Raw genomic sequence first — 26,084 nt, 5'->3', positions numbered from 1 at the left:
GGGATGGTGCTCCTTATGAAAGGAGACGGGAGAACTTAGTGAGCAGCTGCAGGGCCCTGCGGCCTGTCACACGCTAGCATCCACCGGGTGGAGCGGCTGCGCACGACCGCGGCGGGCGGGCGCGCTGCCAGAACGCTCTGCGCCTCCTGCGGAACGCAGGCCTGCGTGAAGGTAAATGCAAATCAGCTCCGCCCAGCGCTTCCCGCAGAAGGAGGGTTTTCTGTATGCGCGCCCGGTTTCCTCCTCCTTCAGCCAGAATGCTGATTTTATTTTTGCGGTTTATGAACTTGAGAGAGGGAATTCATTTCCTTGGTATAATATGACACTCTGGAGAAAGTCTTGTCCGAATACATTTTGCTCCCAAACATCGTCCTACAAGAAGGGCTATACTGAAACGAAACAGAGATGATTGAAGTCTGATTTATAGGTAAGGTGAATTGGTAGGTTTATGCCAAATTATTACATCCAGAGAAGGTGAAAGGGAATGAAAGGGCTCCTCCCGGGAGATGGAAGCCTTTGTGAAAAGAAATATTTATGTTGCACATACCTTTAACCCAGCCAGCAGCCAGTTTACATTTTATTATATTCACCACCAATTCCCTTTTCTGTTTCTCGCCAGACTGTACAAGCCCTGAAAGCAAGAACGGGGTTCACGGCATCTTGATACCCCCATATGGGGACGTTTTGGCGATTTTATTTATAAGAAAGGGATTTTACACCAGAGAGGCTTTTAAATCTACTAACAGACTGGACCAGCTTTCTCATCCCCACTGGCTGATTAATGATTCCTCCATGCCAACCCAGTTCTCAGAGACACCAAGTCCAGGTAAAAACCACCCCTTCGTCCCCTAAACCTTGCAAGAAGCACACGGTCCAGAATTATGCTTCTTTCAGGTTCTAAATAGCACAATAAAACTAATAACAATAAGCTTTCTAGTTATTGGATCAGGTACATTTTACTTTACAACAAGCTTTTACTTATTGGATCAGGTTCCCTTTAAAGCAATGTTTGAACATGATTTCATTTAATCCTCACAACCACACTATGAGGTAGGTACTATCATTCCATTTGAAGGATGAGAAAACTGAGGCTTGAAGATGTTAAATAACTTGTTCAAGATCACAGCTAGTCAGTGGACATAGCTGCCATTCACTGAGTGCTTCCTGTGAGCCAGGCACAGTGACCATCACATTAAACCAATTATTTATTTCATTTAATAGTGCCCTTGATCCTTAAGAAGTGGCCTCCAGTGCTTAGAATTCCAAGCATTTGGTCCTTTGGAGATGAGAAACCATGGGAAGGCAGGGGCTTATTCACCCCTGTATCCAAAAAGTTGAGGATGGTGCCAGGGACACAGATGTTACCAGGGACTCCAAAAATACTGAATGAAAGGACAGTGGAGGTGCTTTCCTGTGGGATCTTCCAACCTCTTCCCGCCTTCAGGTGAGCCCTGCTGATGCTCCAGCTGCCCTTGGAACAGGGACCTTGGCCACAGTTTCCTTATCTGTAATAATGGGGTGACAATTCCTCCTGCACAGTGTTGTTAGGGACCTAGTGAGGCAGCTTCTATGGCTGCATTTGGCCCTTAGTTTTCTCACTTTCTTCTTGAACATGGGAGTGGGGAGATGGACTCCTAAGGTTATGACACTTGAAGATTTCAAAGGGGGGCCTGCAGATTTATGTCCTCACTTGTTTTATACCTCACAGAGGTCAGCGAAGCAGGGTATCACCGAAGTCCCACGTGATGTCACTGGAACGAGTGCTCCATGTCTTCACCAGGCCCATGCCAGCCGTGAGGGGCAGAACCAGGTTTTCTGACACCAAACCCCAAGTTTCTTCCTGTGCTGACATGGATCCTTTTTCTGACTTGGCCAGCAGCCTCTCATAGATGGGGGACTGATTAAATAGTTCTGGTGATGGGTGGGGTGATGGTTGCACAACAATATGAATGGATTTAATGCCACTGAACTGTACACCTGAAAATGGTTAAAATGCTACATTTTATGTTATGAATATTTCACCGCAATAAAAAAATTCATAACATTTTATGTTATGAATATTTCACCACAATAAATTTGCAGAAACAAATATGGGTCTGTCTTTCTCACATGTCAAGAAGTCAAGAAATCTGGGGTGGGTAGATACAGTGGTTAGTTCAGCTGCTCCATGATGCCATGAGGGTCTGGAATCTTGCTTTTTGCTTTTTTCTTTTCTTTCTTTTTTTTTTTTTTGAGACAAAGTCTCGCTCTGTTGCCCAGGCTGGAGTGCAATTGTGTGATCTCTGCTTACTGCAACCTTTGCCTCCTGGGTTCGAGCGATTCTCCTGCCTCAGCCTCTCGAGTAGCTGGGATTATAGGAGTGTACCACCATGCCCAGCTAATTTTTGTATTTTTTTTGGTAGAGACGGGGCTTCACCATGTTGACCAGGCTGGTGTCAAACTCCTGACCTCAGGTGATCTGCCCACCTCGGCCTCCCAAAATGCTGGGATTACAGGCATGAGCCACAGCGTCTGGCCTGGAGTCTCTAGCTTGAGTTTTTGCATGATGGCTTTCATGCTGGGCTCAAGGTGTCCTCTGACGCGTCTTTAGATTTTTTCTGCTCAAGAGAGGAGGAAGGAGGGAAAGGGTGATGCTAGCCATGGCTCTGTCTTTCATCAGAAAAGCCAAAGCTTCCCAGCAACCCTCCCAGCAGAATTTTCTTATATTTCATTGGCCAGAACTGGGTGTTTTGGCTTTGCTGGGCAACAAAGGTGGCTGAAAAAGTGATCGCTAAACTTACCAACATCTACAGCTGAAGAGGGCATCAGGGGAGAAAACAGTTGGGAATGAGTATTGATTGGAAAATCAGCAGGCTGTGTCCAACACTCTGCTCAAAGTCACATGATTATGTAACAGACTTGTTACATAATCATAATTAGGACTACAGTCTGCTCCTCTGATTCCTAGTCCTGAGATCTTTGGCTTAGACATCTAATACATTGTGTAGTGGCTAGATTTACAAGAAAAAGGACAGTCCTGGAGACTATCTTTAAAGAAGAAAAACTGCATTGCATGCTTTGAAATTTATTGACTGCAAGAGGTCATGTCGCAAAAGCACTGGGCATGGTGGGAGCCAGAACATCTCAGCTCTGCCCCAGACTGGCCAGAAATTTGGGGAAAGGTCTCCAGTTCTCAGTGCTTATGAAATGTGATTATTTATTTTTAAAAATCTGGTTAGTGTTGTTCATTAAATGTCCGTTAAATACTTTGGTAACTGTAGATGAAAGACCCTGTAGGGGAACAAACACTTGTTATTAACAACCGTATGCTGTAAAGTGTGGGCTTATGACACGGGACCACACATGCTCCAAAGGTTGGAGTAGAATGACAGAAGCCACCCACCATTCCTCCAGGCCAGGAGCATAGGGGCATAGGGCTCCAGGGGATGCTGAAAATCAAAAATGTAAACAAACACCCTTATTGTAATTACTCTGCCATGGCAAGGAAGCCTGAATGTGCACACTTGGATTTTTGGGATAGCAGGAAATTGGAGTACATTCCCTCAGATCCCACCATCTGCTCCTTCCGTGGGAAGCACCAAGGGGAATTGGCAGGCCCTGCCCATTCTTTAGCCCAAAGCTGGCACCCTTTCTTCTCTGACGAGTCTTCCTGGATGGTGCTGGGTTACACAGATCTTTCTTTTTCATTGTCACCCCAGGATACCGTATACCCTGAACATTTCAGCGTTTAATGGTAGTGAAGTTAACTTTTCATCTTTGTCTTATAAGCAGTGTCAGGAGTGGGCACTGTTTGGGAGACACAATGCAAGGCTTTTGGAAACTTCCCAACCCCGAGGGTGAGCACATGTCCATATATAGGGCAAACCCTCAATAAATACTAGAGCTGGACCTAAGAGCTGAGATGTCCATGGCTGCACCAGGTTAGAGTTTTATTTCATGATTCTGGGGAAACCAGTAGAGTCGATTCCAGGATAGAGGGTGGAAGAAGTGAGAGCATCCACCCCTAAAAAAGGCACAATGCAGCTCAGTGCCCTTGCAAAGGATCGTTTCTGGTCAGATTACACGGACATCCCCTGAGCTCAGGAAGACACTGACTTTGGAAATACTATAAGGGGAAAGAGCGACTCTGCAAAATTTGGAATGGGATCACTTCAAGAAAGGGCAATTCTTAAATGACAGGGGAAGAAATGCACCCCTGGTAGACTTGCAAGCAGAGTACTCAAATCAGCTGAGAATGCCCAAAATATGGTTACAAAGAAGTTTTTATTAGTTCAGCCTCAGAATGCAAAAATAAATAAATAAATAAATAAACAGAAAACAAATGTAATCACTTTACAGAAAGCACATACATTACTTAAAAGTAGCACCTTCATGGAGCCATACTGTCTGGTCATAATTGTGTATCAGGTTCACTCATGCTAATGAGAAAGGGATTCCAGATTTTCTCTGCATCTGTCTGCTTCTCACATGGCTGTGAAGAAGCCATCTGCAATTCTGACAATTTTATGTCCTTAGCCATAACTACTTGTCCTCTCTCTTGAATCTTAAGATCTTTTTGCCTTCCAGACACTTACGGTGTTTCTGTGCCATCCTCCTGTGTATTTTAGAGAGGTGGGGGTGAGGACTGCCATTGAAGCTAAACCTGAATTTTAATTTCAATCTTATTATTATTATTTTTTTTGAGACAGGGTCTCATTCTGTCACCTAGGCTGGTATAAAGTGGCACAATCACGGCTCACTGTAGCTTTGACCTCCTGGGCTCAAGGGATCCTCCTGCCTCATCCTCTTGAATAGCTGGGACCACAAGCATAGGCCACCATGCCTGGCTAATTGTTAACTTTTTTGTAGAGACGGGGGTCTTGTTATGTTTCCCAGGCTGGTCAGTCATTTTTTTCTAGCCCTTTTAAAATTCAGGCATCCAAAGATTAAACTTGCTTAGAAGTGCAAGTGGCCCTAAATTGCTTTATCAACACCATCTCCAGGAAGTCTTCACAGACATGGGAACTAGCATCTTGTTCTCCAGGATCTTCTCAACAGGTTTGCATTGTCAGGTTTCCATTTAAGTATCTCTTGCGTTCCCATCCATCACAAGTATATGATGGCACTGGTATCAGAACACTGCATTCTTCCCGATTGTCATAAAACTGATGTACTTGCAGGCTTGCTTGAAAAGTTGTCAGTATAAATAAAATTAAATTCACATTTTGCGTAGTAGGGACTGATCCTGATGGATTGGGTCATGAGAGTATGAAACATTCAATACATCCTGGCACACAAATGGTAAATAACAGTAATACATTAATAAATACATAAATTACTTAAATATTTAAATAGCATGAAGGCCTATGGCAACTTGAGAGCTAGAAAATCTATACATAAATTAGCTGATTGTTTCAATGAGCATTTAGCATCTACCTACACGAATAAAGCAAAGATATCATTGTGATCCTTAAAAAAACTTTTTAAAGCAAATCAGATAGAAAATATCTTTTTGGGTCTATTCCATTGTGTCGTTAAACGTTTTGCTTAATATCTTCCACTTTTCCTCCAATTTTTCATCCTGGGATCACAACCTGGAAAAGAATGCCAAAAGTCTATGTGGGGTGACATTGCAACAGCAAACTCTTCTTATTTCTCACAACACATGATCCTGGACAAGTGGGTTTTGGGGATTTCGTGCCAGAAGGCCCAGGCCTTCCTTATGTGGCCTGGAATTTGGCTGGTACCACACTTGCCAGAGGCTTTCTTGAGAATTTTCTTAAAAGAAGATCTGGGCCGGGCGCGGTGGCTCAAGCCTGTAATCCCAGCACTTTGGGAGGCCGAGGCGGGCGGATCACGAGGTCAGGAGATCGAGACCATCCTGGCTAACACGGTGAAACCCCGTCTCTACTAAAAATACAAAAAGAAATTAGCCAGGCGTGGTGGCGGGCGCCTGTAGTCCCAGCTACTCCGGAGGCTGAGGCAGGAGAATGGCGTGAACCCGGGAGGCGGAGCTTGTAGTGAGCCGAGATCGCGCCACTGCACTCCAGTCTGGGCGACAGAGCGAGACTCCGTCTCACAAAAAAAAAAAAAAAAAAAAAAAAAAAAAGAAGATCTGATTGTGTTACTTCCTTGCTGAAAACGCTTCAGTGGGTTTCAGGTCCCAGGGCTCCCAGAACAAGGTTCTGAGTCCTGCAAGCTTGCAAGTCCTCCATGCTCTGCCTCCTGGCTACCTCTCTCTCTTCTTTACCTTTCTCTTTAGGAGGCCAGAACCCAGGTCTGTTTTCTTTCCTGCAATATCCCTGTGGCCAGCACAGCGTCTTACATAACACAGGCACCAAATAGATATCTGTTAGTGAATCAATGTACGTTTCTGATTCTGGCAACTGGGTGCCGGCCACCCCATCCCCCTTTCCTCTCCAACGCAGCCCCCAGTCACATCCCTGCACCCAGGTGTACTGAGAGTGCAGGTCTGGACTGGGCTTTGAGGGCCTGCTCACCTAACTGCAGGGCACAGATGCCCATTCGCTCCAAGATGAGCTATAGTAGCGGTCCTGGGCCTGCACGCTAAAGCTGGCATTTTTGCGGCAGATGACCGTGGCTGAGGTCTTGTCTGTGAAGATTCTATCTTTCTGCAAAAGAGAAGGAAAGCTGTGAAGGCCCCTTGGCAACATAGTTACAGGGTAAGCCAAGCCTATTTCTGCAATGCATACTTTCCCAAAACAAGTCCATCTTGGTCTTAAGACACTACCCTTGCAATTCACAGGGGCGTGCGTAGAACTTGCACCACCTACTGGCAGACACTCCACATATAGGTGCAGCTTTTGTACTTTGTAAGCCCTTGAGGGAGAAATCGTTTGACCCAGCTTTCATCTTTCTAGCACAGTTGCCTTGCCTCAAGGCCCCATGGCCAGTCACCCAGTCCTGAGCTGATGGTGAGAGAGAGACAGATTTGCTCTAGCCATCCCTGAGATATTCAGAAATACCATATCCTGATCATTTCATCAGAAAACTTGCCTTCAAATCCTGTCACTGCTACTTAATAGCTGTGTAACTTCAGGAAAATATCTTAGGTTCTCTGTGTCCGTTTCCTCACTTATAAATAGGGATGACAATAATGCCTACTTCATAGAATTGTAGAAGTTCAAGGTAAAAATCATGTCAAACTCTTAGCAAGTCTTTAGCACATAGGAAGCACTCAATATCACCTATTAATCATACAGATCTTAAATAGGGAAAGCACTTGCCAAGACATAAAATAATATTTAGATAAATATCTATTCCAGAATAGCCTCCCCACCTAATTTTTTTCCCAGAGAGTAACTAGCTCACTGAATTTCTACCACATGCTAAATGTTATGCTAAATTAGGACTTTGTCCAGTGATTTTAAAAGTGGGGTCAAAGGAGTCTGGGGCTGTACAAAAGGGCCTTTCGAACCTTGCAGTAGGCAAAGGAATTTTGCTGTAAGGCGAGGAAGCTGGGAAGCCAATATCTTACCCTCTGTAAGTGTAGATATTCTGTTTAATAAAAAATTTTATAATAGCTGGAACAGCCAGGAGCTATCCATTTTGGGGGTAATATCTCTTGCCTCTTCTATCATTCACTACATGGACTCAGTTGAAACAGCAATTTTAGGCTTCTGAAGCCCAGGTCTCCTCTATCACGACTGATTCTGAGTGCCAAGATCAATGACCAATATCAGAGGTGGTGGGGTGGTTAGGTGCATGGCCTTTCTGTCTGGCAGATTGAGTTTGTGTCCTGGTTTTGTCATTTCCTAGCTGGGTGACCTTGGGAAAGTCACTTAACCTCTCTGAGTCTTCAATCACTTGTGAAATGATGATAATACTACTGGCTACCAACCATCCTTTTCTTGGGGTTGGGCTACTGTCCAATGAGCACATAGTGAGGGCAGTGCTGCTAACACCTACACAAAATTCCTGCATCAGCTACAGCTTTGATTTACCTTGCCACAGTTTCTGGACAAAAGGAAAGCCTCTTTTCCACAGAAAAAGGGGGTGAAAAAACAAGAATAACACCAGCTGCCTTTGTCGGGTTAATTTTGTAGATTAAGTGAAATAAACATGGAAAGCCCTTGGCACATTTCTAGACACATAGAAAAGTGCTAAAAAAAAGTAATTACGCATCACATAATACATTTCAGTCAAAGAAGGATCACATATATGATCAGTGGTCCTATATTGTTATAATATTGCATTTTTGCTGTATCTTTTCTATTTAGATATACAAACCATTGTGTTGTAATTGCCTACAGTAGTCAGTACAGGAACATGCTGTACAGGTTTGCAGCCTAGGAGCAACAGGCTAGACCATAAAGCCCAGATGTGTGGTAGGCTATAGCATCTAGGTTTGTGTGGGTACACCATATATGTTTGCACAATGATACAACTGCCTAACGAATTTCACAGAACGTATCCCTTTTGTTAAGTGATACATGGATGTAGTTGTTATTATCATCATTCATCTTCTCACTTTATGGTGGGTGTCCATAAAACTGACCAAGGAATATACTGCACCTGAATCACTTCTTACCTTTTCTCTCTTGCTCTTGCCCTGGACCTGAATGCAGAATGTCAGGGAGAAGTAGGAATGTGGAGTACTCCAGGTGTCAGGGTACTCCCAGCTGACCTCCACCTGCCGAGAATTCTTTAATGGCTTCAGCTGCAAGTTCTTGGGTGGGTCGGGTTTGACTGTGGAAGAAGATAAACATGCTTTATTCTCCTAATAAGGCTTCGGAGTTCACTGGTTTTGGCTTAGGATCTCCTTTGCACCTTTGATCAGCTCTGAGTCCGCTGGATAGTTACTTAACTTCTGTGAGCACCTGGCTGGCACATGTGCGGCACCTCTGCTGCAGGTGCTCACGCCGCTGCCTAGGGAAGGCAGTTGCTCTCAATGGCCACATCTCAGATCCACATTTATTGCAGGATCTGAGAGATGCTCAGAATCCTCATCACTGAACAATCAGATGGGACTGCACAGTGAGAAGACCTCTGCTTTAATGGTATGGGCCATGCACTGAAGGACCGCCCTCTCTGTGCTAATCCCTCACTTTGCACTGAACATGGAACTGAGGTGAGCCTCTCCCTGGGGATGAGAAGATAGATTTTCTATTTACTGCCCTTTTTTTTGTCTTTTCATAGCTTTTGGTGCTGACATGTCTTAGAGCAGTTATAGTCAATTGTCTCTATGCTCAACGTGCTTGTTTATTCCGTAAATACCGAGCACCCATTACGTTCCAGCCACTGGACTATGCATGAAGGATACAGCAGTGAGTTTCACAAAGACTCCTTCCTCAATTAGGTCTTCTAGATAAGAGGAGGGGGAGATATGCTGGGGTATGTGGTTGGGCTCTGTAGGCCTGGCGCTGCTCCACACAAAGATCACGGCTCCTAGCAAGTTCTTTGCAAATATGCTTCCCTCTGCTCTTAACACAACTGACATCTTTCCTTTTGGTGTCAGCTAAACGTCACTTCCTCAGAGAGGCCTTCCTTGGCCACCCTATGTGAACTAGACCCCACCCACCGAGTACAAACCCTCCATGAGTTTTGAAGCAAGTTCTCTGGTTCTGTTACACTTTATCATGCTGCCTGGTCCATGAATAAATAGTAAAGGAAATGACTTACAGTGAAATCCCTATCTGCCAATTAAAAAAAATAGATGTCCATTTTGGAAGGGTTTAAATTCTAAGAAAGAAGTCCTTTTTCAAATGCTAAGGAAAGATTGGTTGAATAATTGCCACTAGTAGGGAAGCCCTGGTTCTGAATATGAATATTAGGCTTGATTAGGCTCTGGGATTCATCATGGAAACTATCTGGCAGCTGAATCAAAGTGCAGCAAAGAGCAGCTGTAGTGGAGCGGATCTGGATTAGAACTGCTAGCTGTAAGATCTGAGATCTGGGGCAAGTTGCTTACCTTTTCTAAGACTCAATTTAAATGCAGATAATAGTATCTACATCGTATTTTGTTTTTGGATGCAGAATAAAAGAGATAATGCTTGTCAACCACCTACCCCAGTGCATGGGGCATTGTGAACATGTGACAAATGGTATCTTTCCTTATGGAGCACATATAATCATCCAACACTCACTGATGTCCCTGATGAAGAAGCTGCTGGTGTAGTTTTCATACTTGAGCTTGTGAATGGCATCCACCATGACCTCAATGGGCAGCCTCTCCTCAGCGGCTGGGCAGGCACTGTCCTCCTGGCACTCCACTGAGTACTCATACTCCTTATTGTCCCCTCTGACCCTCTCTGCAGAGAGTGTAACGGCTCCACACGTCACCCCTTGGGGGTTAGAAGAGCTGAAGTCAAAGACAGAAATTAGCCTGTGTTACACATTAGGGAGAGTGATTGTAGCCAGTAAGGCAGGTAAGGCCTCAACTGTTGTCCAAGGACACAGTTTCTCCAGCTGGGCTGATTTCTACCCAAAAGGTAAGAAACCGCCCTCCCCAGGAGAAAAAGGTTAGCTTCAAGAGCACTTACATGTCTCTGGACTAAATGAATATGGAAGTGTTTGTTTGTTTGTTTGTTTTAGATCTAGAATCCCTGATTATTAAACCCCCTTGTTAAAAACTTAAATTCATTTTTCCCATTTTAATTATAAAATCAATACACAAATCAATACACACTAATTATAAAAGTAAAGATGATAAAGATCCATATAAAGGAAAGAAGTATATGCCTCCTTCAGCCTTAACTGCTCTCCACAGGTATAAGTATTAATAATAGCTTGTTGTATCCTTCCAGACCTTCCTTTTTCTTTTTCTTTCTTTCTCTCTCTCTCTCTCTCTTTTTTTTTTTTTTTAAAGAGACAGGGTCTTGCTCTGTCACCCAGGCTGGAGTGCAGCGGTGGGATGAGACCTCACTGTAGCCTCAAACTCCTAGGCTCAAGTGATCCCCTCCCTCTGCCTCCCAAGTAGCTGGGACTACAGGTGTGTGCCACCACATCCACCTAATTTTTTTATTTTTAATATTTGCTGAGATGGGGTCTCACTATGTTGCCTAGGCTGGTCTTGAACTCCTGGCCTCAAGCAATCATTCTGCCTCAGCCTCCCAAAGAGTTAGGATTACAGGTATGAGCCACTGTGTCTGGCCAGAACTTTTTCAATGAATATTCAAGATAATTGTATATCCACATTATATATATATATACATACATACATTATATATATATAAAACACATTATATATATAATCCATGTTATATATATCTCCACATTATATATATCTACTATATATATTTTACCTATAAATATTCATATGGATTTTATTTTTATGAACTAGGATCAAATTGTATACATATGATTATGTAACTACCCTTTTCCCCTCTGAACATATTATGGGGAGCTCTCCATGACAAAACATATAGGTTGGGTTATCCATTTCAATGACTGCACATTAAACCAGAGTATAGTGTACCATGTTTTATTTAACCATTCCTCTGCTGATTATGTCTTTATGCACTTGGAGAAACATTTCTTTAGTAAGCATTTTCCTTTTAAAGATGAAAAAGTGAGACCCCAATGCTTAATTTACTCAGTGAAATAATAGTAAATTCAGAATGGTCACCTGGGGTTTGCTTAGGTGATGATTAAAGTAAGTCACATGGGGGTTAACACATAGGTCTTGTATTTATGGAAATTGCTTTCTTAGGGAAAGTCCAAGTGCATTGGACCAACAGTGAACTTCAGATTAGTGGTGTCAGCAGAAGTAAAAGGAGTTGAAGTGGCCCTGGGAAAATTTCGGGAGGCCTCATCGAGTTCTGGAGTCTGCTTCAGGGCCCCTAAGATCTACACCCTGGAGCTCTTGTTTTTATTTTTGACTCCAGGTGCAATTTCAGCAAGTCATTTGTAGCTTCGAATTCTCCTTTTATCCCTTTCTTTGGTGCTATGAGCCATCAGGAAGCATGGCCAGGCAATTTGGATGAGTGGGTTCAAACACAGCAGAGACTATTCTCAGTTCCCAATAATATCCTACCCTAACACATATATTTATTCAAGTGATTGGCTAAAATCTCCATGTTCTTTCTTCAATGTAGACAAGGAAGGGCAGTTGAAAAAATATGGGTTTGACTTTGTTTTTCCCTTTTTCATTAACTGATAGGTCACTGAGAGGTTGCCCTTAATTTCTTAATGAAATAGTTCTAGCAAAATGCTGAGAAACCAGAGCAGTTTCACTCACCCTCTGCTGCTTTTGACACTGAATGTCAGATCAGTACTGATGGTCGTCAGCCACCAGCAGGTGAAACGTCCAGAATAATTTTTGGCCTCGCATCTTAGAAAGGTCTTATTTTTGGGTTCTGGATTTGAAAAGAACAAAAATTCAGTATTTAGGAGTCTTTTGCAGAAAGGTTTTGATTGTGATGAATCACAGGTCACCAGATGTACAGGGTGAAGTTCTTCCACGCGTTCCCTCTTGGGTAGCTCCATCAGGATTGGGAGGGTCTCCTAGTAGGGTGTTGATTCTGCAGAGTACACTACGCACCTAACATGCCCAGCAGAGGCATTCATTCTTTGAAGGCTATCACCCCAGTGCAGAGTGATACACTATTGGTTAATTTCCATTAGCCATTAAATAATACCACCATTATTTAAAGAAAACATTAGGCTAAGCATTCAGACTGACCATGAAACTCCCTTAATATGAGATTTTGATGGTTGATAACCCAAAGGGTCCAGGAAAGCAAAGGAAAATGGAGGTTAACATCAATAAGAGACTTGATGTTAATTCATTAACTACACTCATCATGACTTGGCTTTTCAATTTGTTGTTGTTGTTGTTGTTTTTTACTCTTATGAGTGAAAGAGAAAATTGATACTATCCAAGGGCATAGAATTACCTTTCTGGTCCTTTAAAACATCAGTGGACCAAATTCCATCTTCCTTTTTGTGAAGCAGCAGGAGTGAATGGCTTAGAGCCTCGCCTCCTTTGTGACAGGTGTACTGGCCAGCATCTCCAAACTCTTTGACTTGGATGGTCAGGGTTTTGCCAGAGCCTAAGACCTCACCACTCTGGTCCAAGGTCCAGGTGATACCATCTTCTTCAGGGGTGTCACAGGTGAGGACCACCATTTCTCCAGGGGCATCCGGGTACCAGTCCAATTCTACAACATAAACTGGAATGCACAGGAAGTAAAGAACCAGGCTGTAAGCTCCAGGAACTCTGGGACTGTGTTTTATTAACCCTTTGGGCATCCCCACTGCCTAAACACAACCTTGTTCACAACAAGTATTTGGCAAATGCTTGCTGAGATGATCTCAAGGCATTAGACCCTGCTTGGGCTCAAGGTCATGGAAAAGAGAAACAAAGAGTTTTATAGCTGCCATTGACTCATTGACTGGAAGGCTGCCTTTAATAGTAACCTTTTATTATTCAGCAAATTGGAAACACCTTAATATACCAAAAACTGCAAACAGCACAAGACTCTTTGCCAAAGGTCTAGGGGAGAGAAACTTTCAGCACAATTTCAGTTTCATAAAGAATACGGCAGGGTACAATATTTAGCAGAATAACATAGTGGTTAAAAGCTCAGGGTGTCGAGAACAACTAACCAAGACTGTAATCCTGTCTCCACTAACCAGCTGGGGGATTTGGAACAAGGTACTTAATTATCATGAGCCTCAGTTTCCTCATCTGTAAAACGATAATAATAACAGTATCTGCCATACATTTGACTGAGGATTAAATGAAAAAAAAAAAAGCATGTAAAGTACTTAGCACAGTGTCTGCCACACAGTAAATTCTGTGTTAGTTATTGTTATTTATAGACTGAAGAGTCAGCCAGCTGTACAGAGAAACTCTCTTAACAATTTTCCATGGATATTTAAGGATTTAGTTTCCTCTGTTTTAAATTACCAATGGAGATTTTCAATCTCTCTGTATTATTATTATTGTTTTTAGCTATCTTACACTCTTATGAAGCAATCCAGTAGATCTTAGTCTTCCCATTTAATGAAGACGGGTACTGAGGCCAAGGATCTAAGTGTGGTCACATCAAGTCAGAAGTACAAGGGCTACAGCGCAGACCTTTTGTCTCTTGGCTTTGCAAGGGATGCCTAATGCTGGTGTCTAAACTGGCCTTTGAGGAATGGTTTAGTATATTATTTCAGAGCGTGTCATAGCAAAGCTTCACTCATGTTTTTATCCATGCATAAATTATTAATTGAATAGAATTGTTTAATGTAGTAGCTCCCAAAGCATGATCGATGGAACACCATCAGCAGCATCACCTGGGAATGGATCAGAAATGCAAATTCTCAGCTGCTGAATCAGAAACCTTGGGGTGGATTCAGTCATTTGGTTTTTAAGCTCTCCAGATGATGTTGATGCCTGCTCAAGTTTATTAGTCACAGTGGTTGAGAGCCTGGATTTTGGAGTGGCAGAGGCCTGGATTTAGAAGCAGCTCTAGCCCTTACTCCAGTCTTGTGGCCTTCGGCAAGACATTCAACTACTCTAAGCCTCAGTGTCATCATCTTCAAAATAAGAATAATATTAGCCTTTGCTTTAGAAGGTCGATATGTGGATTCTATAAGCTCATTCACATAAGAGTTTAACACAGTGCCCTTACATGCTTTATAAATGGTGGTTCTTGTTATTGGCCTCCGGATGTAAAGCATTGTAGAATATAAAGTCTTCACTTTACATCAATTGGATTATAAGGACTGAATGGATCACAAAAATAAGAGGTCAAAAGCATTTGGGGTCCAACTCTGGGGAAATGATTAGCTGTGCTGATGTAAAACCATGTGGCCCTTTTGACTTTTTCTAGTTTTTTTTGTCCCCCTGACACCTGAACAGCATGGTTACTTTCCTGTCCCAACTGAGGCTCGGAAGCCCTAGATGACATTTGCTCAACAGCAGGGAAAACAGCTGCAGGAGGAAAGCTGAAGAGGAGCATCAAGAACCTGGCACTTAGCCTCACTGCATCGTCTGCCCTCCTAAGTCACACCTCGGAGCGTTTCTTGCATTGATTTTCTGGAATTTCTGTGGTTTACCAAATCAGAAGTCACTAAGGGGTCAAATATGCCAGGGCCAAGGTTCCTGAGCTCACTAACAGTCCCAGGGTTGGAAGGGATCTGCCATATACCCCTGGCTCAGGCCTTTGCCTTTACTCAAGACAGTGTCTAAATCTCTGAAACCCTCATGGAGAAGGGGTGGCTGGATTGCTGTCTTCCCAAAATTCTTGAGAAGAGAGGAGTGGTCTCAAATTTCTTTCAGGTACCCATTTCAAGATGGTGCTCTCCAGAATATCAAAAGATTATTTCTGATCATCACCTGAAACCTTTTCATCCTGAATTTATGTCCATTTCCTCTTATTCAGCTCTCCAAAGACCCAGGAAAAAATTACTTCATGTCCTTGTAAAAACTTTTTCACAAATTTAAGTACACCGGCTTTGAAGCAAGACAGAAATGGGATCAAGTCCCTGTTCTACCCTTACCAGGTTTGTGACATTGGTCAAGTTACTTAATCTCTCTGGCCTCAGTTTCCAGCATCTGTAAAATGGGATACAGACAGTCTCTACTTCATATGGCTCTTGTGAGAATTAAGTGAGACACCGCCCTCAATAAACATTAACTATTATTTTATACAATTAAAGATAGTAATTGCCAACATCATGATGTTGGCTTCAGTGATAAACATCTGAGGGTCTTTCAGGTACAGCCAACGATCAGAATGCACATATACTGAGTGTGAGATCCTAGAAGGATGGGCAGAAACCCTTATTTTACCATTAACTATTCTATTAGTCAACTAATAATTTTTACTGATCATTGGGATAATAAAAAGTATCTCTTGAATCATGAGAGATATTTTAAACAACCAAAATAGTAACACTAGCTGACATTTACTTTCACTTTACTATCTGTTGAGTTGTATTCTGCATTCATTAACCCATTGAATAACCCATGTGGTAGGTATCCATTTTGCAACATCCAGTTTACAGTTGAGGAAATTCAGGATCAGAGGTGACCCAGCTCAAAGTCACAAAACCAATCATTGACAGACCTAGGGCTTGAACCCAAGTCAATGTGAGTCTGAATCCTACGCTCCCTCCAAAGTGCTTGGTCAGAGGTAAGTCATCACAGTGCCAACTGAGGGGGCAGTATCATGTGGTGGAATGAGAAATGAACACGGTTGTTATACTTTGCAAATCCTCCTCCACTTTGGAATTTTAATTGTGTGAAACAGCTGGTTTTTAGTAATACTAGAAAATATCGTATGTCTTTTCCTACCATAGTGTACCAATGTCATCCAATGTGAAAACCAAACAATATAGATACCGTCAAGGCGGAAAAGAGAGATATGGCATTGCATTTGCCCAGAGTGATGGCTTTCTCTACAGGACCCAGTGCACGGTTGCCTATTTCAGTTTGATTTCCCACCAGTGGCTGCCCAGGAGTCCTGGCTTAGAAGTGGGTCCTCCACAGAGAATAATGAGAGGCTGGTTACCGTCTTTCTTCAGTTCCCATATGGCCATGAGGGGAGATGCCAGAAAAACCAGGGAAAACCAAGAGATGACCAGCTGCTGGTGACACATCTGTAAGAAGGGAGAGAAGCAGGGGGAAGAGAAGGAGGAAAAGAGAAGGAAGAGGAAGGAAAAAGAGAAGAAAGAATGTCAATAATTCTTGTTACCTTTGTGAACCATATATACATTCTAGCTACTTTTTAAAAAAAAATAAGATCTTGATTCTCCCCTTTCTTCTCCATACTGTCGAGCAAATACTAAGTAAATTACAGGAGTTCTATAACTCTGGGGAAGAACATCAAATAGAGAACCATAAGGTATTTGGGGCTCTGGATCTGAAAGAGACCTAAGGCAAGCCATCTGATACAATCCTCTTATTTTTAAGATGAGAAACTTAAAGCTTATAGAAGGAATGTGACTTTCTGGATCAACATCTAGCAGTTATTTATTTAGTGCTTACTACATAAAGAGCACTGGGCTAGAAGCAGTTGAGAGAGAAAAAAAGGGCTTACCTGGATCCCGCTTCCTAGGAGCAAATACTTTTACTCAATAAATATTTATTAAGTCAGTGTGTTAAATGCCTCCCCGCCAGCTGGGGAGATGAGCCACACATCTGTATCACTGCAGCACAAGGCAGTGTGTGCTGGGACCCCCAGAGCTGAAGGACTTGGGTTAGGGACAGGAAAGAACACAGAGGCGAACTTTCAAGTTCTGGCAACGACCTGGTCACCAGCCCTTGCTGTAGGGGTTTAGCTTCTTTTGTTCTCCAAGTCCAAAGATTACTCTCTCCCATATAGAGAACCTAGTGCTTCTAAAATTTGAGTGACTGTCAGGATAACCTGGAAGCATTGCTACAACAGACAGCTGAGTCCCACTCTGAGAGTGTCTCATTCAGCAGGGATGAGGGCCTGAGAATATGCATTTCTAGAAAGTTTCCAGGTGAAGCAGATGCTGCTGGCGCTGAGACTACACCTTGAGAACCACTGGTTTAACCCATGTTGAGGGTCCAGAACCCCTGCAAATCAAAGTGTTCATTGGGAAAAGACCACAACATATTGATATATCCACCATCAAATAATGAAATGTATAATTTTGTGTTAAATCAGCCACCATCTGATAGAGAAACCAGTCTAGGTTAGTATCCAGGGTTTATGAAAATCTTCAGATTGCAACAATTACATGCCACTTACAAATGAGGTAGAGATGATTATTAAAACATTCTGAAACAACTCCATTCACCTTGCAGAGCACCCATGGTCTGGAGGAACATGGGTTCTGAAACCACTGTTTTAAATTATATGAAGGGCAATGCTCAACTGTTTCAGCCAAATATCTTAAAAATGAGCATTCCTGGGTTGGGTGACTGAATATTGACAAATCACAGCTTTGTCAGAACTGCTGCTCACCCTAGGGGGACCTTGCTATGTACTTTATTCCCTTATAAAGTTTGTGAGTGGCAGAGACAGGACTAGAAGTCAAGTCTTCTTGGACACTGCTCAGTGCTGTCACCACAGCATGAAGTTTTAGGGGCATGGCTATCACTTCAGTCTAGGTTATGACTGTAGCAAAGTACTAGCTGGCACAGGGCACCAGTTGGTACATTCACAGGCTTGAAGTTAAACAGACACAGGCTTGAATTTTTGCCAAGTTACTCTCTGAGCTTCAGTCTCTTCATCTATAAAAAGGACATAATACTTATCTCAAAGGCTTGTTGGGAAAGGCAATAAGATAACATATTATAGAAGGCAACCAATAACATATTATCTTGAACCTAGAGGAAGAGGTGAGGGAACAATTTGGTATTTCTGTGTTTTATATATCATGGATAGTCAAAAAAGTCATTCCAGGCAGCAGGGAAATGCACACAGAGGTACCGCAATTACATGGGACTGTAAAACCCAGAGGCTGGCACACTGGAAGGGAAACAGTGGAAATTCCTGGTATCTCCTGGTGATTCCTTTATACCCACTTACGCTGAGGTTTTCCCACTAGCTGTGTGCCCAGCCCTTCCTCTGCATGCCTCAGATGCCTTTGACAATCTCAGATGAACTGCATTTCAGGGTCAAGGGAACCCTGGCCATGGTTCTAAGAAACAACTCCCATTTTAGTATCACCTACATTTGAAACCACAGAGCACTGTTCAGGAGAGGTGATGGTGATGGATCACCTCCTTTGGCTCTGGCCGGTCAGCTGATACTAGGCAGCGCCATCCCTCAGCCCACATTTCCTCAGCATGGTCAGTTTGAGAGTCTTGAGGATTAAAACAAATTTTTGTGTGTGCAATTTCATAGGTTTTCTAAATTCTTGAAACCCTTGCATGAAGGACAAAGGGACCCCACGTTACACACTCCTACTTCCTGGGGTATGCTAAGGGCTTCCCAACACTGGTGCCAACATCAGCACGCCAATGACACTTGGGTGGGCATCTCTTTTTCAAGTTTTATTTTGTTTGTTACCTTTAATTAGAAAAGGGAGTTATTATTAAAAAATAAAAAGATATAGTCACAGATGGCATGGGTGGCACATGCAAACAGCCCCAGTTTGAGGGCCAGGCAGACTTCTAGAACTGTCATCCCAGCTCTTCCACTTATTAGCTATGTGACTCTGGGTGAGTCACTTGGTCTCTTTAAGCCCCACACTCTTGATCTGTAAAATGGGCATGCTACTGTAGTAAGGAGTTACTAACATAATTCATGTCAAGTGTCATGGTGCCTAGATGAAGTCAGGACCCACTATTTGCTCCCCTCCTCCCATAGCATTTACTACAATGGCAACAATACAGTCTCTTCTTTACTATTTGTCTTCTCTGCCACACTGAGTGAACTCTCTTATGCCATGGATCATGGCATATCTTGTTTCACACTTTATCCCCAGAGTCCAGCATAGAGGGATTCCATGACTTATTAGTAGAATGAAGGAATGTATGGAAATCGTACAACTTCAGACTCCAGTAAAACAAACTCTAAGAGGTTACCCACATTCCATCTAGTATCTTGAAATTCCTTGTTTGAAAAAGTGGGTCATCACCTGGGGGTTAGTAATGCCTTTGTTAAAATGGCATTGTTATTGCACACAATTTTACCTGGGCAAGTATCAGATACCAGTACAGTAAAGGTTGTTTTTTTCCCCCTTCTCACAGATTTAAAAACTCTTCAGGAAGTAATAATAGCTTTTCATTTTTTAAGTGGGGCCAAAGTTAGTTAATCCACAAGAATGGGGAACCCAGCTATCAGTTTGGTTGGTATCACAACTGACGATCAAGACCATCACAAATATGGGAGCAAGTCTGATTTGTAACACTGTTATAAGATATAATTATGAATTCAATTACTTTAAGGAATGCATGAAAGGCTTTTTTTAAAGTTTCAATAGTAAGGCAGGCACCACTCACTTTAGCTCTATAAAATCCTTTCACTGACGGGCATTAATATTTAGGAATATACTTTTATACATCAATACATACCATTTCAAAATAAGATAAAACAAACATTTCCATAAAATATGCATACACACAGATCTTGCTATACAGTTATTATTAGTTGGCTTTTAAAATGGACACTGTACATCAGACCCCAAAGTACTAAGTTTTCACTAATGTTCCAGCATGTGACTCATCAGGGATGCTTCCAGGAATCCATCAGCGCCCTGCTGCCAGGTGCTGGGGTAGCACACTAACAGTTTCTACACCTGGACAACTGCAGGCCCACAGTGAGGGGAGGGAGGAAGGGGCTTGGGAAGTGCTTACCTTGCTCTGGGCAGGATGTAGAGTCCAATGGCCCTGAAACAGATGTTGTTTCTTCTGCTGCTGTTGCTGCTACTGGAGCTTATATACTCTACTCCTTTCTGATGGAAACTTAAACTAGAAACTGACTTGTTGCAACATTATAAACAACTCTCAAAACCTTCTGGGGGAATTTCAAGAAGTTCCTTTTTTGTCTGTCTCTCTGTATGTGTATCAATAACGAGGAGACATCAAAATCCCAGGTAATGAACTAAGAGGAAATGACTTTTGGGTGGGGAAAAAGGAAGGAGATGGAGATGCTAATTTCTTTGGGTTTACATCATGGCCAAGGTGCTTAGAGACAGCACTAGGCAGCCTCCCTGAGTTCCACAGATCGAGGAAGAAGGAAGGCCAAGGGGCGGTCAGATGGGAGGCTGAGTTCTTGTCAGGATGGAGCAACTGTATGCCCAAGGGCTTAAAAGCAAAAATCCTGGTTCTTCCCAAGTTGGAGAGGATGAGATAAAGGGCAAAGGGTTTAGTACATCTGGGGCACCTTCCTGCACATTAGTCCTTTAATTTCAGAAACATACTATTTACCACCCATCTTGGCTCCATGCACCTCTGCCCACATTCCCCGAGTGGGAACACACGCGTGCACACACACACCCATGCACATTCATACAGACACAACCCCAGGGAGATGATGAAACTGGGTATACCACTAATAAGACTCAAATATGTGCACATCCTGTGCTCATAGGTACTCGCTCATAGGGGCGGATGGGAGCAGAAAGTGAAATACCCTCAGGGAGGCATACAGACAACCACACTCAAGGCACCCCTCTTGGGCACCCAGACTACATCCTCATTTCATTTGCACGCAAATCTATGACCCTAGGGGCTCCACGCAGATGCACAGGAATAGTGGAATAAAGATATCTCTTGTGGTGGAATTTCAAGTTGCTAAGAGGTATGCAAAAGTGTACACCGGTGTGGACCCCCCCCATCCCCCGCCCAGTCTGCACGTGAACAGGAACACGTACCTGCACGTATACCAGATACAGGCAGACAGATGCGGACGATCCCCAGAGCCGCCGACAGAGGTCGCTGCGAGACGGTACCCGCGTCCCGGAGTCCCCCCGCGCCCCGGAGTCCCCCGCGCCCCGGAGTCCACCCGCGCAGGTCCACTTCTCCATCCCTGCTTTCGACCCCGGCCCCTGCAGCGGGGGAAGTTCCTGGGGCGGTGACTGGGACCAGGCCGGGTTTTAGGCGGGCGCAGATTTCCGGGCTAACTTTCCTCGCCGTCTCAGCGCGGGGAGGGGGAAATGGGAAACCCGGCGAGAGCAGCGGAGCTTCCCAGCCGCACACTTCCTCCCTCCAGCCGTTTGTCTCGCCGGGGAGGGCCCTGGCAGCCAAGCCGGCAGTCCCACTGGTTATCCGACCTTGTGCTCTTGCGGGGGGTGGAGACCTTACCTCCAGCTCAGAGTGCCTCCTCCCATCCCCTGTGTTCTCTAGGCCTCCCCAGACTTTGCCTTTTAGCCTTCCAGTGAAACAAGTTCTGTATCCAAGATATACAATTAAGTGGACAAAGCAGATTGCAGGTATGTTGTTTGTATGATACCATTTGTGGGGTGTGTGTGTGTGTGTATGTGTGTAAGTGCACCTGCACTTTTCTTTTTTTTTTCTTTTTTTTTTTTTTTTTTTGAGACAGAGTCTTGCTCTGTCGCCCAGGCTGGGGTGCAGTGGCCGGATCTCAGCTCACTGCAAGCTCCGCCTCCCGGGTTTAGACCATTCTCCTGCCTCAGCCTCCCGAGTAGCTGGGACTACAGGCGCCCGCCACCTCGCCCGGCTAGTTTTTTGTATTTTTTAGTAGAGACGGGGTTTCACCGTGTTAGCCAGGGTGGTCTCGATCTCCTGACCTCGTGATCCGCCCGTCTCGGCCTCCCAAAGTGCTGGGATTACAGGCTTGAGCCACCGCGCCCGGCCGCACCTGCACTTTTCACAACTGGTATCTCTGTGGCATATGTAACAACTGAGGGAGGGGCTTTTTGTAAACATGTATTAATTTCCTTCCATCCATCACTGAAGTGTACTGAACAGAAAACTTTATATGAAATTGACGTGAAGTAGTTTCACTAATTTATTTACAGTGGCTGCACCACTACAGATGAGTCCTTGTGTCCCCCCATAAATAAATACATGTATAAAATAAGACAAATAAGGTTCAAAATGACACAAATATTTTATTCATGTGTTCATAAAAGCACCTTCAAAATTAAAAAACAAAAAAACAAAACCGTAACGTAAAGTCTCAGTAAAAATCCAGTGCCAGTTATGCAAAAGAAGCTTCAAAGTATGCTGTGATCCTCCCTTTTCCGCTCAGATTGCAGCCCAAGGGCTAGTCCTATATGAAAGGGCCCCCCGTGTTCACCTCCACCAGGGACAAGTAATAGGGTTTTAAGAGGATAGGCCCTGGAGTTAGAGAGCTGGGTATTCACACCTGCAAGTTACTTACCTTCGTTAAGCTTCAGTTCCTCACATCTGTAAAATCGGGTTAATAATAGTGCCTGATCTTAGGACTGGTGTAAAGATTAATGAGATATGATGGGATGCAGTTAAAGTAACATCCTGGCTGAATGTTTAATGAATGGCTGCTTGCACGTATTTATTTTGTTATCCTGTCGTGTCCCAGAAAGTCTCTTGGTAGCTCACAAGGGGACATCAAAGATGACAAAGAGGAGTGGAAGAAGACAGAATCAATGTGAGGAGCCTGGAACAGGGCTCTGAATTGTCCTCCCACAATGAAATCACTTGGCTAGAGCTGAGCCACGAATTTGACTCTGAGCATCTAGGATGAAAAAGAAGAACTGGCACCTATGCCATCTCTGCCCCTCGGGACTGACTACTTTGGTAAGTCCAGTTCACCCACAGAGGAAGTAGTTCTCGTACTTTCTCTGCATATAACAACAAAATTCAGGTTCTTGGGGCTGATGCTTGGGGATTGTGATTCAGATCTGGGATTGGGCTCAGGAACCTGCATTTTAACAGTGGAGGTTCTAATGTGGTCACTGGCAGGTTGTTCTAATGTGGAGGCCACAGCCCACTCTCTGAGACAGGCCGTACACTTGTGTTCCATTGCCTGGAGATACAACCTATGCTTCACTCATCTCTGGACACCCTGCACGGCCAGCCAGCGTTCTGGTAATAACAGCCGAATGCCCATTGACCTGATTTTGGAGAAGAGGTTTATTAACATGTCCCACTTCACAATCCAGACCCTGATCCCAGGCAAAATGAACCGATACCCATAAGCTTTCTATGGCTTACCCTATGGATGAGGAAGGTCTACTGACAGAGGGCATGCTGAGCTGCAAGGTTAATGTGACTGATGATTAAGCTGTGAGATGGAGGAAACCCCCTAAAAACCAAAAATAACTTCAAGAATTTTTTTGGCCACAAAAACGTATTTTCTCCTAGAAGAATGCTTTGATCATCTAGTACACATTTCAAATACAGGAGAAGCCATGTGTACTTATAACAATTAAAATGTTTAGACGATTACGTAAGCAATACCTGTATGCATCCTACTGTAAAAACTTCAAACAATACAAATATACATAGCATACAATGTCGAAGCCCTGATTCCTGTGGCTTCCAGAGGTTACCATTGCCAGCATTCCTGCAGAGCTTCTCAATGCTTCTCTATGTATTTATATCTATCTGGCTGTATAAATGGGATCATACTGTACATATTGTTCGGCAAATTGCTCTTTTCTTGCAACAGTCTATTTTGTATTCAGTCGCTTGCGGTGACTTCCTAGAGGTCACTTGAACAGATTTCACATCTACATCAATTAGGTTGCCCTGGGTGTAGTTTTCCAAGGAGCTCTGCAGTTCCAGGCATCAATCCACTAAGAATTGATGACATCTGGAATAAGAAAGGTCTATCTTTTCCTGTTTATGTCTCTTAGGAGCAAATAATTTGCCTTACAAGCTCCCACAGCCTTTTCATGAAGTCTTGCTTATCACCTGTATACCACTCCCTGACAAGGAGAATGGGCTTATTACAAGGAAAATGATAGACAAGGCAGGTTTGCCCTACTAGGTGGAAAGTGGTAGGCCATTGAGAGTCATGAAATCACCCTCACAGGGTTGACAAGAATTGCGTGCTGGGTTCTGGAGAGAAATATAGTTATAATTAAGCATTAATTAGGCTGCACGTTGGCCCACTTCCTTGTTGCTCAAAGTCACGTAGCACTAGATCCTGACCATTTGCATCTGCATTATTCCTATAGATAGGATTTCTGACATTAGGGTAATAAGATTTTGTAGGAATTGATTTGTATCCCTATTGTTCCTTTAGATGGGATCTCTGACATTACAATCATAACGCTTTTGTTTAAGAATCACTTAAGTTGTTCTTCAGGTCCCCAATTCTACCCCGTTTCAGTTTGAAAACCCCCACAAAGAAAGGGGATCAGCCTGAAAATACAGCTTCACCCTGTCCCATGACTTCACCCTGCACTCTTCAACCAATCAACCATCTCCAACACATTGGCCCACTCCCAAACTCTTGAAAACCCTATCACCAAATGCCACAAGGAGATGGATTTAAGGTTTCTTAAATGTCTCCTCATTCAGTGACCCTACAATGAAACCTCTTTCTTGCTGCAACCTGGCCTCTCGGCGTATTGACTTGCAGTGTGCAATGGGCAATGAACGTATTATGGATACAGTCATATGTGTCTGTTAGGTGAGCCCAAGTGATTTGTGTGGCCAGTGAAGTGCAGAAATAGGGCAATTGTGTGGATAATGAAAACTAAAGGTTCTTTCCCCAAATGGTCAGTTGCTTTTGAAGGGATACTTCTAACCTAGGGGTATGGGAAGTAGCTTCTACCTCCTGCCTCATAGATACATGCTGTTACCAAAAAAAGAGTGTAAGTGTTACAGCAGATAGCTAGTCAGACATGAGCAGGGCAGAAGAGGGTCCCCCCCCTCTCCCCACCCACCACCACCAGGAATGTCAGGCAATCATCAGGTGAGGGTCAGATGGTTATTAAACAGTCTCTCTAAAATAATAATTGGTCACAGCTGGTACCAGGGAAAGGCAGTCTCCCAATAGATAGAACACCTGAAGTTGGTGATCAGCAGCTGCCCGATAAGATCTTAGGAGATGGGCGAATGAGCTCAAGCATGCGCAGTAGGAGGGAAAATGGTTGCATCTAACTGGTGTATGAGCTTCTAAGAACACTCAACTGGTAAGGGAAGAATGCCTCAAGTGAACATGTGTACAATTTCAGTAAACATACTGTGTATGTGGCCCCTCCCAAGTGCTGGCAGGCCACTGTGCATGTGCGCAGCCCACCCCAAGAGAAGAATCAGGGGAGAAGGGAGGCTTCACCCCAGAAGCATGCCAGCATATGCAACCCCAAATCAAAGGTTAAACCACACACTTGAATCTCTCAAGTCACCCTCCCTCTTCCAAGTGTACTTCTTTCTGTTCCTTCTCTAAAACTTTTTTTTTTTTAACTTTTTTTTTGAGACGGAGTTGCGCTCTGTCACCCAGGCTGGAGTGCAGTGGTGTGATCTCAGCTCACTGCAACCTCCACCTCCTGAGTTCAAGCCATTCTCCTGCCTTAGCCTCCTGAGTAGCTGAGATTACAGCCACCACACCCGGCTAATTTTTGTATTTTTAGTAGAAATAGAGTCTCACCAGGTTGGCCAGGGTGTTCTCAAACTCCTGACCTCAAGTGATCCACCTGCCTTGGCCTCCTTCAAAGTGCTGGGATTATAGGCGTGAGCCACCGTGTCCGGCCTCCTGCTCTAAAACTTTCTAAACAAACTTTCACTCCTGCTCTAAAACTTGCCTGGGTCTCTCACTCTGTCTTAAGCCTTTTGG

General features: G+C 43.6%; 2 protein-coding genes, 1 long non-coding RNA gene and 1 other non-coding gene across 10 annotated transcripts in view; 3 read left to right on the top strand and 1 right to left on the bottom strand.

Moving 5' to 3' along the window:
* The first annotated feature begins 338 nt into the window (after positions 1–338).
* LOC139363565 (uncharacterized) lies at positions 339–2,019 on the top strand. Its single transcript, XR_011624209.1, has 3 exons — positions 339–427; positions 620–826; positions 1,709–2,019. It is a non-coding gene; the product is annotated as an uncharacterized lncRNA (long non-coding RNA).
* Positions 2,020–4,244: 2,225 nt separating this feature from the next.
* Positions 4,245–21,313, bottom strand: LOC105482347 (interleukin 12B). 3 transcript variants are annotated; one of them, XM_011742373.2, is made up of 8 exons: positions 20,210–20,296; positions 16,449–16,536; positions 12,837–13,112; positions 12,179–12,296; positions 10,086–10,300; positions 8,531–8,688; positions 6,480–6,611; positions 4,245–5,573 (listed from the first exon to the last, which is right to left on the bottom strand). In XM_011742373.2, exons 2-7 carry the CDS (start codon positions 16,534–16,536, stop codon positions 6,480–6,482), a joined length of 987 nt encoding a protein of 328 aa, XP_011740675.1. In that variant the 5' UTR covers positions 20,210–20,296; the 3' UTR covers positions 4,245–5,573. The 3 variants fall into 3 exon arrangements, with proteins under 3 accessions (XP_011740675.1, XP_011740676.1, XP_011740677.1); XM_011742374.3 differs by lacking the exon at positions 20,210–20,296 and adding an exon at positions 21,229–21,313 and having other exon boundaries at positions 4,260–5,573; XM_011742375.2 differs by lacking the exon at positions 4,245–5,573 and having other exon boundaries at positions 6,437–6,611.
* Positions 7,839–7,964, top strand: LOC112426824 (U4atac minor spliceosomal RNA). The gene has a single exon (XR_003018229.1). It is a non-coding gene; the product is annotated as a U4atac minor spliceosomal RNA (small nuclear RNA).
* Positions 21,285–26,084, top strand: part of LOC105482348 (uncharacterized) — a 188,425-nt gene continuing 183,625 nt past the window's right edge. For all 5 annotated transcript variants that reach the window (XR_011624518.1, XR_011624517.1, XM_071098127.1 and 2 more), the window contains exons 1-2: positions 21,285–21,786; positions 22,878–23,095. Coding sequence is in view for 3 of the 5 variants with exons in the window: in XM_071098127.1 (XP_070954228.1) it covers positions 23,039–23,095 (57 nt within the window). In the remaining 2 variants the exon portion in view is untranslated. The remainder of the gene's footprint in view (positions 21,787–22,877; positions 23,096–26,084) is intronic.

The sequence above is a fragment of the Macaca nemestrina genome, chromosome 6 (genome assembly GCF_043159975.1).
Source record: "Macaca nemestrina isolate mMacNem1 chromosome 6, mMacNem.hap1, whole genome shotgun sequence".
NCBI classification, from domain to species: domain Eukaryota; kingdom Metazoa; phylum Chordata; class Mammalia; order Primates; family Cercopithecidae; genus Macaca; species Macaca nemestrina.
Note: the sequence above shows the minus strand (reverse complement) of the source record. Positions and strands in the feature narration are given on the sequence as shown.